Below are 15,805 nucleotides of genomic sequence, written 5' to 3'. Positions count from 1 at the left end.
GTTTGTGCCAGACAGACAGGCAGTACCAAAAGAATTGATGGATAATACCAGATAAATAGATATATATCGATAGAACCAAATAGATGGGTAGTACTAGATAAATAAATGGATAGATGAATAGTACCAGATAAATAGATTGATTGTACCAAATAGTACCAATAAATAGACACATTTCAAGCAGGCAGACGGGCAGATAAGTAGATAGATCTGTGCTACTATTAACACAGAAGCTCCAATCACCTGCTGTTGAAAACTTCTATTTATGACGAGTAGGAATTCAGAAGAAAGCTTGCATAAAAGGGTACCTTTGACTATAATGCTGTTTTCAGTCAAAGAGACTCCACTCTGATCCAGTATAGGATAAATGTGCATTATTGTGAACTTTAAATCATGCAAAGCTACTCTACTAGAATCCAACTATAAGGTAGTTAGGTGGAAATGAACAGATTAAGTCCACTTAAATAAAAGTGAGCCAGTCTTTGCTGCACGGTCAAGAGACTAACAAGTGAAAAAGGAATGTAGTAGCAATAATGCTGATATGCTTAAAGGAAGACAACCCTTTCTCTGACATTTTGGTTTATTTGGCCAATTCCTCACAGATTATGCATTATCTAAACAGCAGCCTTCAAACTGTAGAGTGACATCTGATCTCCTAACTTGATTTCTGTCCAAAAGCCACAGTATCTTACTCTCCCTAAGCCTCATTGTGGCACCATTGGAATGGGCATTGGCACTGCAGAGAGGTGTACTGTGCCAGCTACTACCCATAATTCTTTTTCTTCAATTAGTGCTGGCCGCTCAGCCTTTAGTATTGACAGATAGTTGTATATTATCCCTGGCTGCATTAAATGCTTCAGAGATTTGCACTGTAATTTCAACCACAAAGTTTAGCAAATCCTTCACACTGTGCTAACGTGTAGTGGTGCCACTTCCTAAAGACATTAGCATATTATGCCTTGCTTAACGTTTAGCATGGGGAAATTAAAGTGTGCCAGAAAGGAGAGAAATGATGGGAGTCAAAATCTAAAAGTATATTGTTTATAGTTATTCATGTGTTAATCATTTTCTCAACCTGACATAATGATAATTGGTCGTACTTCAGCAGGTCTGACCATGTACCACATATAGACTTTCACTCAAAGGTTTTGGCATATGGACACTGAAACCAACCACAGGGAAAAGTGCAATCTGATCAGTCAACTTATGATAATATTATAGTTAGGACTGTGAAAGGTCAAACCACAGCACACGTCTTGTTTTACGTGGCCTCCGCTGAGAGAACCCACAGATGGCTTCAGCATTGCTGCAGGGCCAGCACACTGCAAAGTGCCTCTGGGGAAGGGATAAATGCCAGTAAAAACTCGTGCCCCGCCTTTCACCCCTTCCACCCTCCACTCGTTGTCCCTCACTCCCACATGGATGCTTGTTTGAAACTCCCACTGCTGGACAGTCACTCCACAGTTGCTTGTGTCCAGAAATTCGCGCAGCGGCAGAATCTGCTGTGTACACGCTGTCTTTGGCATCTAGGGGGCATATCAGAGTAATTGGGGTGGATTAACTGATCATCATCTTTTGACCATGTGACCACAATGTTTAAAAGGTCAGCAGTGGTTCATTTTGCCAGCTGTCTTTTAAACCACCTGTTGCACTCTTTTTGACTTTTTTTGGAATCAAAATGAGGCATTTTCTGGTCATTGTGCTGACATGAAGAACGAGAACAAAAAGAGCAGTTTTGAATTGCCCGCAGTATGTCCCACTTATTAATTTCACATAAGGCGCTATGTAGATAGTTTTCTCCTCTCCTGTTACTGCCCTAATGTGCACAGCTACTGCTTTTTAGGTCCTATTCAGCAACGAGGGCAACTGTACCCCACTCTTGCAACCCAGAGGTAACCATAGACTTTAACAGAGTCATCAGATCCAAAATAAAATGACATGAACTATATTTAACCCCCTTTCCCACCCTATTTTTGGAACTTTTATGAGTAGTGGTCACACAGAAAGCTGTTCTCAGTTCTGGGTAATAGCACCACCTGTTTCTGTTTAGAAATATGAAGCTAACTTTATAAAAAAGACAACATTTTTATTGAGCCACATACATAAAGGACATAAAGATAATGTTGTCACATTCAAATGTAGTAATCAGTTAATTTAACAGTTTTAAATAAAACTACCACCATAGCTGACGACCCACCAAGAAGAAACAAGAAACTTAGTAGCCAGTAAAATTATGGCTTTAGGTGGGCATGATGTATACTATATACTTGTATATATATATACCTGCAGTCCCACTTCTTTTAATCTTTTAAATGGTTATTAACGAATTTTCTTGTGTGCCGGTAAATGCGACTCTATGACTACCTGTGTATGTATTGTTATTACCTATGTATTGGTATTTTATATCTACCCTGCAAGAAGAACAGAGAAGAACAACTTCTTTCCGCGTAATGACAGGATCTGTCTCCACCTGGGATGAACAAATCCATCCTTTGACAGAACATTAACATGCCGTCCTCCTTAAGGCACTTTAGCCACTGCTTCTTCAGTCTTCAGAGTGATCAACCTTGGGGACTGAGACAAAAGGCTTTTCAGATAAATTGTCATGGCTTCTAGCCACATGGAAATGACATCAAAGTTGCAATTCTTGCATCTTATATGAAATTTGTGCAACTGCCGATCATTTTCTGACATCTGCATTTAAGGTAAGTCCTAAGATCTACTGAAACATGAATATTTCCAGAGAAATAGGCAGAGAGCCTCAGATCCATAGATGCCACTGGGGCATGACAGTTCAATGGGCATTTCTCAGTTACAGAAAAGGGAGTTAAGCTAATGCTTCTTCATCCATGCTGCATTCACTCAAGACACTATTAAAGCTATTAAAATGATGTAAAAATGTGTATTTTTTCGTCATACTCAGCCTCGATCACATGCCAGATGTTATTTTACACATTCCTTGAAATGTACCAAGTTTGATTTTGATTTGACCATCCCTCCTGCTGGTTTTAATTGCTTTTGATGGATAAATACCCTCATAAAGCAAAAGTCTGCATGATTACGCTTCTGAAGCCTGGTATCGATCTATGACAAGACTGGGGAAAAAATGTCTTTTCTGCCCAAAAACCAACAAGATGGAAAACCAAGATGACAGAGCTGACGTGTTAAGGTGCTTTTAACTCTGCTAGATCCCAGGCTTTCTTGTCTGTTGAAACTCAGGAAGGTGATTAAGAAGTTACATGGACAAATGTCCCTCCAAATTCAACTCATTGCTGGAGTTACAGTATTAATGGTGCAGGCAATTCAATGGGTTTTTGTTTTATCCCTGCTTCACTTTTTCACCAACTTTCATGAAAATAAGCTAAGGTAGTTTTTGTGTAAATCTTCCAATAAATAAATTGTACTGAAAACAACCTACTGAGATAGTACATGGTAATTATAATTTTAATTGTATATCATTAGTCTACTCTGAGTGCACAGAACTTTAAAGACATTAAATACTCTTAGTCAGGCCCCCAAAGAAGTCTTTAATCTACCACCAGAATCAAAATCTTCTTATTATCAGCACCACTCAGAAAACATTTATCAAAGCTGTTAACATACCACCGGTCCATATGGGACTACTTTGCTGCATCTACTTTGTTTCTTGGCTGGTAATTGGTGCTGGTGCCTTGCTGTGACTCTGCACTTTTCTGCTAACCACTGAACGGCTACTCAGTTGTTTTTATGGGCTTCAGGCACACACACTAATGCAATGGCCATTAAAAAGCCACAGGTTCCCAACCATTGGAGAATTTACAGTCACACGAAAATCAATTTCATGGGTCAAGGGCATCTTCGATGGGGCCATCAAGTCTGGTGTTTGTAATTTTTTATTACTTGTCATCAATTCCAGTAGCAAGAGGTTATATCCCAAGATGTGCTAATTGGAGGAATATGTTTTAGGTAATAAAAGAAAATGCTACTGCTGTCTAGCTCAAGAAATATCTATTTTTTCGAAGGAATAACTGCTTTAAGTAGGTCCCTTTTAGTCATATGATGTTTTTAGCTTTGAAAGAAACAAACCTATAAATAAACACTGCTTATGTTTCAAATAAATTTGCCATAAACTTTCGAAACCTAATGTTTTTTTCCATATCAATAAATGTCAAGCCCATGCTCAGACAGTCTCTTGGATCTATCCACCGAGGCCTATTCTGGAAATTCCTGCTTGCTGCATGAATGTCACTCAACCAATCCTCTTGTAAAATTAATTGTGTGCATTAATCTGTAAAAATGTACCATAAATGTTATTTCTGAGATGTCAAAACCAATCCAGCCCTCTTTGACACATACCTGATACTATTCTACATCCGTCTCTGTTAAGAGCACAGGCATATCATTGGGAGACAGGAGGTTTCCATAATCCTCCCTCCCGTTGTCTCCTTAGAGGAACATCTACCCTTCATCACTGTCAGCTCTCTGTCCCAGGAGAGGCAATGCTCAGCTGCCTTGGAACTTGGGGTCACATTTTTTGCTCGTCACCTAACCCCTCCTCACAAACAAACACTGACATTGAGGAATTTTGTAAACATATCTGGAGTGAACACCAAATTTGTCCTCGCTCCAAGCTTCCAGCAGCCTTACAAAGTCATTAATCAAGCGATAGCTTCCCAGAGGTGACTGTCAGTTTTGGGGTTGGAGTAGTGATTCCTCATTGCTAAGTGAAATAGCAAGCAGAGCGCAGACGGGAAGGATAAATCACTATAGAGGTGAAGACAGGTAGCATTCAGTAGCTGGCCATCTGGCCCTTATCATGTCCCAGACTGGCTGATTTTATTGCTTTTCATTGCTTTCTGGGGGCCCGAGAGACATTTTAATAAACAACCTGTCAATCTTGCCTGATATGATCATCTTCTCCTGGTTGTTTAAGTGATTACAACCTCGATTTTAAACATCATGCCCTCGTAAGATGAAGTGTCTTCCCAGGGGCACATTGTTTAAGTCAGAAGTCATTTGGATTTTGAGGGGTGTTTATCATAACCACTAATCAATGTATTTTCATGGACTAAGGTTTAAAATTTTCCTATAAAGGAGAGTTACTTAACAGACGCCAGTTTCACTTATAAATTGACCTCTTCTTTTAATTTTGTGACAAATGGGTAATTTGGAGGTTTCTTAAATTAGGCCAAAATGGACTGTCCTGCTCTGTTAGTTTGCAATATTGTATATATTGTAATATTGTAATTTATATCATGGTTGTTGCACTGTGACTGCACCATGATGACAAGAAAGCTTGAACTTGTATGTGACGAACCTAACAACACCAAATAGGCTAAATATCGTCCATTAGGCCCCAGTTAGAGAACCTTAGAGACTGGTTGGTAACCACTTAGCAACCATCTGTCACTAGGTGAAACTGGTCATTGTAGATGGTGAGTGTTTGCCTGCAGATATTTGGGAACTGCTCACAAACTGGTTGTGAAACTGTCAAGAGTAGGACACAAACCAGCTGCTTGTAGTTTGCCTTGCACTTTTTAAAGTTTCACTTGCCCAGGGGTTATTTAGCAAATGTTTGCAAGCCATTCTGGAACTTTTATGCAAACTGTGGCAATTGCAGCAATCTGGTAATAACCCTAACAATTACTAAGAGGTTTTTGGTGCCACATCCTCTTTGCAGCCAATTTCATCTAGCAGCAACCAGCAGCCTCCTGCACCCACTTGCCAACCAGTCAGGGAGGGAACATGTATTTCTCCCCTCGTCACCAATGGTTGTATCACATCCAATACGGCAGAAAACTCTCAAGCAATTTCTATTCACAAATTGTTAACCAGTAAATGTAAGATTTATCAAGTAGATCTAACACTTACTTGTTACTTACTCATCTAGTTTGAAAAGATGCCAATGGTAAAAGCACTGATCTTGAGACTTTGAAATAGGATTTCACAAACCAAAACTTTGCAATCATAAGTCAGTGTACTGCTACTGCCATTCCCAGGCCCTGATAAATAGTGCTGTGTCAGAAAGGTAGATTTTATGCCAGATCAAATATGCAAGTTAGCTAGCAATTTGTCAATATTATCAATGAAGCTTGCTAAATTAGCCACAATAAAGACATCTCAGGGTCATTTTAATTTAAAATAAAAGACAGTCAGCGCGTTCTTAATGAAACTAGTGCATTGCTGATGTTGGCTACAGTTTTGCATGGATGTCATACTCATTAGTCCAGACAGGCTTCACTCGATAAAACTAGCTTTCTTTTGGGTAATATTATTAGGAATCAGGCATTTTTCATTTAAAAATACATTGCTAATTAAAGAGCATCCCCAACCCCACTCTGCCCTGAAAGAAGTGTGCATAATTGTCACAACCTGCTGGATACTGGCGCAAGCTTCATTTTGCATAATTTTTCAAAGCTTTTTGATTGCTGTGTTCCTTTTTGTCTTTGGATCATCGCGCTTTTTTAGCATGTAGCACTAGCCATGTTTTAAAGCCCATTGACTGGTAGTTAACAAGTTCACTGTTAGTTTATTGCTGGTCTTCAAACATCTTATAGGTGCATTGTTAATCTTTTGGAGCTGAGTTAAAGCCTATTCATACATTGATAACGGTACAATGGTACATAACTAAACTTTTAAAATGCGTACTTATCGTACTCCCACACATGTACCAGTGTTTTCAGACGGAGCCTTACAGGTCCACATATCAGCTTGAAATAGGTGTCAGTTTTCTTTTTTCTGCACTAGGAAAATACATTATTGCTATAAACATTGTTTAGAATGGTATTTAATGGTTTTATCCAACTTTGTGGCCTCTTGCCATCCTTGAACCTTGCTGCTTGTGCAGGAAGACCTTTACCACTGAGCTATCTAACTGCTGAAACACTTCTCCAGATGGTATGCTTTGCACATCTGTTAAAGGCTCCAGATGTTTTGGGATGCACCTGGCAAGCCCCAGGGCATCGTTTTAATTTGTCCAGATGTTTGGGGAATCTTGAGGGCTTGTTGAAGGAGGTGTAGGAGGAAAAGAAACGTTGCAGTCTGAAAACTGTGAATATTGTAAACCATCCATCAACTATGTTAAACTGATTATCAACAATTAGTCGATACAAACAATATATAAACTCTAATTACTGTAGTTAAAACAAATTTTCTGTTCTTATCTTATTACCTTAAATGGATATGTGTCCCTTTGTAGCTTGCTTACAAAAATATGTTTATTGATAGGCAATGAAAAGGCATACAGTAAATTCCCAATGTTATAATGTGTATAAATGCACAGTAAAAATAGTAATAGTAAATCATAAATGGTGTCTAGAGAATGTATCATTATTACTCTGTTGATCCCCTGACCATAAGGAGGACATTTATAACTCCAAATGAAATATCTGTCCTCCAACTGGATTGATTGTGATTGAATTTGGCACAGATTTCTATGTTTTATCTGCAGATAAATTCTAATAACGTTGGCAAGCTCTTCAGATTTTGGAGTTTTTCCTTTTGAACCTTTTGAGCCTCTTTTTAAGTCATTTTTTGCTGCCAGTTGTTGGCCAGCCGAATGTCTCGCCCATTTGATTCAGAAAAAAATGTTTCACCAACTATAAAATCTTTAGCAAATGTATATCAAATGTGCTACAGACTTACTATAGAGGATAAGATACAGATTATTTTGATCTCTTGACTTTCACTTCACTTTTCCACGTTACCCAGCTCAATATCCCCTTTGTGGATTGGTTCAGAAGTCTCTAAAGACATTCATGTTCCCTAGATGGGATGTCTTGATGACTTTAGTAATCCCTTGTCTTTTCCCTACTGCAACCTTGAGGTCCAAAATTTGGTACAGACATTAATGATCTCCAGAGTGTGACTTGTAATAACTTTCAGTCATACTTAGTTCTTTCATTTCATTACCATATTGCTACTCATGTTCAAGTACAGTATTGTACTATACCCACTACAACATCAACATCAGCAAGAAGTCCCTTTTTTTTTTAAAGCACACTTGAAAAACAACAGGAATTGAGCCAAAGTGCTTTCAAGTCAAGACACAGATTATTATTTCAAGTACACAAAAATATAAATATTAAAGCAAAACCCAAATAGCATGGCTGCACACTCTTAGAGCCACATTTTTATCTCTCTCTTTTTTTTTAAATACAGGCATGGATATTGGTCTTGTGCTATTTTGTATTATAATTATTTTTGTCACTTTGGTCCAGACCTACCAACCCACCCTATCTACCCATCCTACCTAGCTATCTTCCTACATACACAACCCAACTAGATTTTCAACATGCTAAATATAAGCGTGTAACGTCATTCTGAAGATGCGGGCAGAAGTATTTCACTCCAAGTGCAATTAGGCTTTATTACAGTAACATAAAGGCACGATTGGAGCTGTAAATTCTTAGTCTACAGTTCCAGTTATAAATGTTAACACAAGATTTGTGTTTTGCTGATGTTTCATTTTAGTCCTTTAAATGTATATTTTTATGGTTTTAGTAGCCTACCAAAACTATTATATAAATATAATAGCAATATATAAATATTCCAAAACATAAAGCAAAGACTACTCTGCAGCCAGTTCCCTGTAGAGTTAAAGAGAGAGAGAAAAAGATCTGGATTTGTGGCCATGTTTATGGCATTTAAGTAAAATTTAAATCTGTGGAAAAATTACTTTTTACTCGTCTATAGAAATAAATAAAAGTAAGTAAAAAAGCATATGGAATACATAAGAAATGTCTTTATCTTTAGTCTTTGTTAGTTTGTCAACAAACCAGCCTGAAGATGTTCTGCTGAATATGTTTATTGAGACTGTCTACATGACGTACCTAGGGTTTAGGTTTATTGTGTTGTTGTAATGTTGTTAACTTCATATCAGAAAAACAAACACTAACATAGAAACTAATAAAAACTCAACTGAAACCATTTTAACCAATGAAAAGCTAAACTGAAAAGAGTAAAAAAAAAAAAGAAAAAAAAGAATAAATTTAAAACAAAAAATTTAAATTCAATCACCTCTAGTTTTGGTAAATCTATTTGATTTCCATAATCATTACTTGATTCCCTTAAGTACGCATTTTCATATAATTACTAAAAAATCATCAAGCAACCTTATGATATGTTATTAATGGCTATTTGTGAATGCACACTTAACAAAGAGTATGTTTAATCCATTCAATTTCTATTAAATTTACGCAACAGGAATCCTATCCAATAACGGGGTCTCCAGCTGCCTTGGACTACTCTTTCACCCCTGAACATCCTTCTTCCCGTTCTCACTCTCACTTCCTCACCTGTCAGAGGTGGAATGTTGCTGGCGGATACGGTCCTCCAGGGTCGGACTCCTGACAGATGTAATGATGCTCAGTGGAAATGTTTCCCAGCTCCTGTTCACAAACAACACACTGCAGTGAACACTGTGGAAGAGCAGCTGCTGTCTGCCCGAAACAAGCAGCTTATGAATGAAAAAGATAGGCAGTCATTACTGAATCAGAGCAGCTCATGTGGCTGCAGGATGTTACTAAGTTTTATGTGCCCAAACCCACAACCTGAGCAGTTTTACAACTGTAAAATCATAAAAGACAATGAAACATTATTTATACCTATTTATAATATTTTTTTTGAGTTTTTAATTTAATAACTTCTAAAATGGCTATCATTAAGATTTTATATTTCACCCAGGATTTTTTCTTAATTTTGAGATAGCTAGGGAATCTTTATTTATGAACTTCTTGTGATTTAATTAAATACTGAACAGATAACTAATATATAAAATAGATCATTTCTTTAATTTTATGTTTTTTTTTTATTCAGTTACACTAATAATGGACAAAACATCTTGAAAAACTAATGTTAAAAGTAAACAGGGCAACAGGAACAGGGAACAATGTCTTCAAAGAAAACAAGATTGTATGTTAACTTCTAAAATGCCATTTAAGCGAGGTATTACAGCCTGCACTTAAAATACTAACTTATGCTTATAATGTAGTAGGGGGAGTTTGAGGAGCTCTATAATGCCCATACAATATCTATAGTGTGCCTATAATAGTAATGTGTAGTTTATAATGAAAAAACGGGAGATTAGGATACTCATATTCTGCTTTTCAAATATTTCTGTGCCCAAGCCACACCAAAGCATATCCCATTAATGTCAAGACACACCTGTATTCACACCTTTAGAAGCAGCTCAGGTTTCTTTAAGAAGCAATGCTTGGTTTCTAGATCTTTTTTTGCATGACTCCATGTCAGCATTAGCTAACTTATCCAAAAAGCTGTATTCAGGCTCCAGACTAGCTACAACCGTGTCTGGTAGTTTTTGCAACAGTTTTTATGGACCATTCTTTTTTCTACTTTCTGTAGATCATTCAATTGACCCTGCTTCATAAATCTTTATTTCACCATCATTTTCAGACTTTATTGTGTCCCAGCATTTGGTAAACAATTGCCTAGAAAATACTGATACAGTGAATCTGATTTGTGCACTTCTATATTTCAGTAATAACATATCTGAGCTTGTCTCTGAAAATACCAAGGTTTATTTATAGTGTTTAACCTTTATTTAGCCTGGACCGTATGACTCTATAGATTCAAAAATCCCTGTAAAATGGTTGAGGAGGATGTTAGGATACTCAGAAATGCAAAACACACTCATAACAGTAATCTGTCTGTTCCGCTAAAGTATTCACTGCCTAAAACAAACTCACTGTATTAATTGTATTTCCTTTCATTTAAAGAACTCCAAATGTAGTCATTAATCTAAAAATAATTACAGCATAATGTGTTCTGTTGCACGTATCTGTAAGAATTTTGGATACTTAAATTAGATCATAATTTAAGAAGAATTGCAAAATAAATTTTGGTATCTGTATAATATTGTGAAGTTTAACTTTTGGAAAGTTATAAAATTCTTGTGCCCATGTCTTACATGTAAAGAGCAGTAGTGTAGGAGGATAGTTAAACTGGTAAATGGTACACTTTTTTTTAAATGGTTCTGCCCACGAACGGTTAAATTAGCAATAATATATAAATATTGGAAGTACAGATCTTTCCACTGGCCACAGGAATTCAGAATCTGTAATCTCCCCCTTAGAGAGCAAAGACGCTCTGTGGATCCACTCTGCCCAGGCTCGGCTCTGCGCTGTGGCTGATCTTCATGGCAGTTTTCCAGCTCTCAGCAGGAAAGGAAGTGGCTCTCACGGGTGGCGCTCAATTCGCCCTCTACCGGGCGGAAGTCAGGCCTCAATGAGGCTGTCAGTAGAATAGGTCATGCTGTCAGAGCGCACCAGAGTTCACATCCTCTCATTAGACTACAACACTTTCAACATCCCTTCATGGGGAAAAAAAAGCAGAGTCAGGGAAATTGGGCTGAGCCGTGCATAAGAAAAACGGGCGGTGACGGGATTGTGCAGGTGTAGTCCGGTAGATGGAGGGAGGACGAGTGCTGGAATTTGTTTTTTGCACACACACACACACACAGTCACGCACTGGCTGTATCAGCTTGCACCATGTGCTGAAGACATAAAGATTCTCAGCTGCTGGAGTGTGACAGGAGGGGGACTGCGATATTGAGGTTGTGATACTGAAACGTGACCGCAAAGCTTTCTCTGAAGCAGCTCTAATAACAAATTCTATCGAGGTTTGACTGAAAATGAGCTTCGTCGAGATGTCAGCTAATCAAAGAAACAGAACTCTTCAAACAAGCTAGAAATTTTATTTGTTAAAACAAGTATATAGAGTTGCTGCATTACAACATTTATCTTGCTAGGTTGCAGTTTTACATATTTACCAACAATGGTTCAGAAAGGCAACTCCTACTGGAAACAAATGCCATATGAATACAATACAAATTAGCAAACATATCAAAATCAGTTTTTACAACTTTTTTTGTAGCAACCAATTCTTTCTATTGGTGTGCCATAGTGCAAACTGTGTTTGTAAGACAGAGTCTAAACATGATTTCGACATTCACATCGTTTTCTGTCTTAAACACACTTTCATTTGGAGGCTGCATTCATCGTGCCTTCAGTTCAAGTCCTTCTGTCCAGTCATGTGAATTTACAATCAGAATAATTCAAGTGTATCGGGCAGGTTGGGCTGTTTGGTTGGATACTGACAATTGCGACTGAGGGAGAATGATCTCTCAGTTGGATATATTGTTGCATGTATGTATGACAGAATAAGTGAGGACCTGACAAGACCTAAAGTGGTACTTCAGACTGGTGGAACATGTTTGTATCCATAGGCTCTGAAGAGAGATTAACCACCACATCATTATGGGGGAAACTTTGAGCAATAAAAGAGAGATTAATCTCCAGATTAGTTAGTCTTTTGTGTAGTTTAACTTTTCATTGACTCTTGGGGACACTTAGGGGTACTAAAACATGTTCTACCAGTGTGAAATATCACCCTAAAGAGTCTCCAGCTGTGTTTTTTTCCGAGCCCTTTCAAAAAGTCCTTGAGGATTCCTGGTTTCACTCTGAAAACAAAACTAAAAAAATGATTATCACAAACACAGAGCATCAAGTGTGATAGCTTGTATATCAGCTACAAGTGGAGTGGTGTATAAACGGACGGCATGTTGTTATAAATGGACAGAGCACAGATCATTTAAAAAACAAAGAATAATAACACTGTTTTGGAAAACTGTGATCATTTCTGGCTACATTCACTTCAAGGTCCAGCATGTGTTATATTTGTGTGTGTGCATGTGTGTGTGCGTGTGTGTGTGTGTGTGTGTGTGTGTGTGTGTGTGTGTGTGTGTGTGTGTGTGTGTGTGTGTGTGTTTGCATTCTTGCATCCACCTGGCTTCAAGCCTCTATGGCTAAGATTTCACTGGAGGAAAGAAAAGTGAGAACTATGAAAGCGTTGCCCTGCAGGAAGGTCGGGCTGTTTGTGGCTTCTACTCTGATTCTATTGCACCGTGTTCTGCAGGAAAGCACTGGAACTGGTGGATTGGTGGTATCAAACAGTCTTAAAGTAGGATGCTGGACGGCGCCTCGGCCCCTTCGCCCCCGCCCCCTTTCTCTCTCCATCCCAACTCAGGAGCATCCACAACGGTCCACCACCATGTCGGGGATCTTGCCATAGATGATTTGCTCTTTGCGGTTAAAGTAGAGCATGTTGATTGGCGACATCTTTGTTGGGGTACAGCAGGGACCTGCAGTCCCTCTGGGGTTGGCTTTGTTCACCAGGTGGGTGTGTGGGTACTTCTGTAAGTGCATGTACTCACACTCCCCAGAGCAATAGTTGGCCTTGTAGCGTTTTGGTGCAATAATCCAGTCCCAGCCAAAGTCCTCGAAGTCCACAGTGAGTGGGTAGCGACAGCACCGGGACTCTGGAGAGTTCTCATCGCAGTCCAGGCCCGAGTCTCTCCGGGCACGCCTGGGGCCCTCTGAAATCTTCACCTCCATGAACGGTTGCTGAAACAAGAGAGTGTGTGTGAACAATCTGATAATAACAGGTTTGCAGGTGGAGGCGGGTGACAGCATTCAGCTTTTCATCTTTTAATCCGCTGCCCTGCGGCTGTCAGTTTTCAAACATGGCACGATAATATTATGAAACTTTGAGTTATGCAGAAATTAAATCATCTGATGGTTGGTTAGCCACAGCTGTCTAGTTATTCTAATTGCCCCAGTGCCGGGTGCCATTATTAGAGCTCTGTGATGTATGTTTGTCATTGATAGTAGCTCTGTGTGTGTATGTGCCAGCAATTACTCTGATTTGCACAGCCACACTGAATACTTAAAGGAATGTGGAGCAGGTGAACTTTTATGTAATCAAGCAATAAGATTTGAGGTTATTGTGGACCGGGCGCTTGTCCAAATGCAGGTGTGCGCCTACATGGAGTCTGTGTTGATTAACAGCTTTCAAAAGTCTTTTATATCCTGATTCCTTCTTCCAGCAGTGAAATGCAGGAATGTTTAAACGCCTGCTGAGCCTGCAAAGCCTCTCTGCACACTGGAAGTTAAAGTCTCACCCTCTGTACAGAGACGCATTAACAGTTTTCTGAACCTAGGCGCTTTAGAAATGGCTAGATATGCACCGATTGTGACAGTAGCGACAGATAGCCTATTGCTCTAGACATATGAGACCAAGCTCCATCTATTGTTCATCGTTTCAAAGTGAAAACCTAACCACAAGCTCCCTGTTAAATTTCAAGTAAAAGTTGAGCTCACCAGACCCTCCTCTCCCGGCTCTGCGGAGGTCACAGCTAAGTCATTTCCCCTCGAATCGAAAGCGTTGATCTCGATGCCCCAGTTGGTCTCCGGCTGCCGCAGCCACACAGTCAACACTTGCTTGACGTCTATACTTTGCCAAGAGCTGGCCCCGGCATTCACGTCGATCTTCAAGGAGCGGATTCGTATGTGTCTGTTCCCGTCTGTGACCGGCATAAGCCGGGAGATTTGCAGGAACACGGTGGTCACTTCTTCTGAGGGACGCAGATGCACCCAAAGCTGCGCTCGAACTACACGACTGGCTTGAAACTTCTGCGTAATTGAGAAAAAGCAGCACTTTGGTTGCCCGTCCACCAGGACGGCGGAATCAGCTGCGGAGACATGGGAAAAGAAAATTAATTCCATGATCGCTGAGAAATAAAGTGGCGCGTTTGCGCATGATTGCGTAAAACTCATGCGTAATCACTCGGCGCACTCTCTGCCCAAACACCATGTCTCATAAAGTGTTTTGAATCTTTTGCATCAACAATTTAACACAAAACCTTGGTGGGAAAAAAATGACTGCTCTCTAAAAATAAACTCTCCTGTGCGTTCTACCACGTGCGTAAAAAATTATTTTGGAGACGTTCGAGTGCGCTTACGCAGTGACACAAAAAATAAAGAAAATTCACACTTACGTTCAGTTGCCACCATCACAATTGTCTCTGTGGTTGCGTGCTCGTCGTCGTCCTCCAGGACTTCTTCCCTGTTGTCATCTCCCAGCACGTCGTACTGATCCAGAAGCTGCTGCAGCGGCGGCGCTTTGGGCAGGAGCTGCTTCACGATCTCTCTGCTAATGTTGGGAGCTTCCTTCATTCGCAGCTTGCTCAGAATCTGAGACTTTATCGCGTTTAATCGCATGGTTTTAATATGCTGCCGGACCTCGCAGGTAGCGCATTGATCCGTGTCTACTGGGGTGCTGACGGAAGGCTGCTGGTGCGCCTCTTGGTCACTCAGAACTACTGGACCCAAAGCAATCAGCAAGCTCAGATACAGCACGATCTGAGACAGATGCATTGTCTCTTAGGTGTGAAGTCTGGTTTAAAAATACGCTTTGTTTAAAAAAAAATCCTTTGCACTGTGTCGGAGCTGATGCGCGACTGAACTGGGGTTGGATTAATGTCCCACACTGATAGGCATCATAGTTTATTAGCGCGCACCTTTTTATACTCCAACTTTAGCCTCTTTTGTGTCGTCAAAATCTATGATTGGCTGGACAGGCAACAATGAATTTTAACCGACTGACAGAAAAATTTTCTTTCGCTATCAACCCATAAAGGAACGGTGGCTGTGGGCATGTGCTGGACGGGATAATCTCACTCAGACAATGTTTTATATCACCCAAAAACAAATAATTTAATGCAAGTCTTGAATAAAGATAGAAGCTGCATTCTTCATTTTCTTAAACTTTACAATGCGTATCCTCTCTAAAGAATATCCAATAGTCAGTCATATCTTTGCTCGCATCTCTTTCTGCGTCCTTGAGAAAGGGCAGCGTTTTGGATTTTCGGCTGATTCTGGATTAAAATGTTAATTTCTAAATGAATTTACCACCTGAAGAAAAATGACAGTTGTAATGTTATCAGAATCAGAATTAGAATGGGTTTTATTGC

At 39.5% G+C, this 15,805-nt stretch overlaps 1 protein-coding gene across 1 annotated transcript; it reads right to left on the bottom strand.

The window, feature by feature from the left end:
- Positions 1–11,684: 11,684 nt before the first annotated feature.
- On the bottom strand, positions 11,685–15,308 carry mstnb (myostatin b). The gene is made up of 3 exons (XM_086266489.1): positions 14,831–15,308; positions 14,154–14,524; positions 11,685–13,397 (listed from the first exon to the last, which is right to left on the bottom strand). Exons 1-3 carry the CDS (start codon positions 15,207–15,209, stop codon positions 13,017–13,019), a joined length of 1,131 nt encoding a protein of 376 aa, XP_086122615.1. The 5' UTR covers positions 15,210–15,308; the 3' UTR covers positions 11,685–13,016.
- Positions 15,309–15,805: the final 497 nt, after the last annotated feature.

This window comes from Aulonocara sp. 'chitande type north' Nkhata Bay, linkage group LG16 (genome assembly GCF_057382095.1).
Source record: "Aulonocara sp. 'chitande type north' Nkhata Bay isolate Kocher_YH1m ecotype deep benthic linkage group LG16, A_spYH_male_GT1.1, whole genome shotgun sequence".
NCBI classification, from domain to species: Eukaryota; Metazoa; Chordata; class Actinopteri; order Cichliformes; family Cichlidae; genus Aulonocara; species Aulonocara sp. 'chitande type north' Nkhata Bay.
Note: the sequence above shows the minus strand (reverse complement) of the source record. Positions and strands in the feature narration are given on the sequence as shown.

What these genes read in the sequence shown, in the direction of transcription:
- mstnb (XM_086266489.1), bottom strand. Translation starts at nt 15,209, where the DNA reads ATGCATCTGTCTCAGATCGTGCTGTATCTGAGCTTGCTGATTGCTTTG. An exon ending in TGTGATGGTGGCAACTGAAC is followed by an intron (nt 14,525 to 14,830) that starts GTAAGTGTGAAT and finishes ATGTCTCCGCAG; the next exon opens with CTGATTCCGCCGTCCTGGTG. An exon ending in AGCCGGGAGAGGAGGGTCTG is followed by an intron (nt 13,398 to 14,153) that starts GTGAGCTCAACT and finishes CTCTTGTTTCAG; the next exon opens with CAACCGTTCATGGAGGTGAA.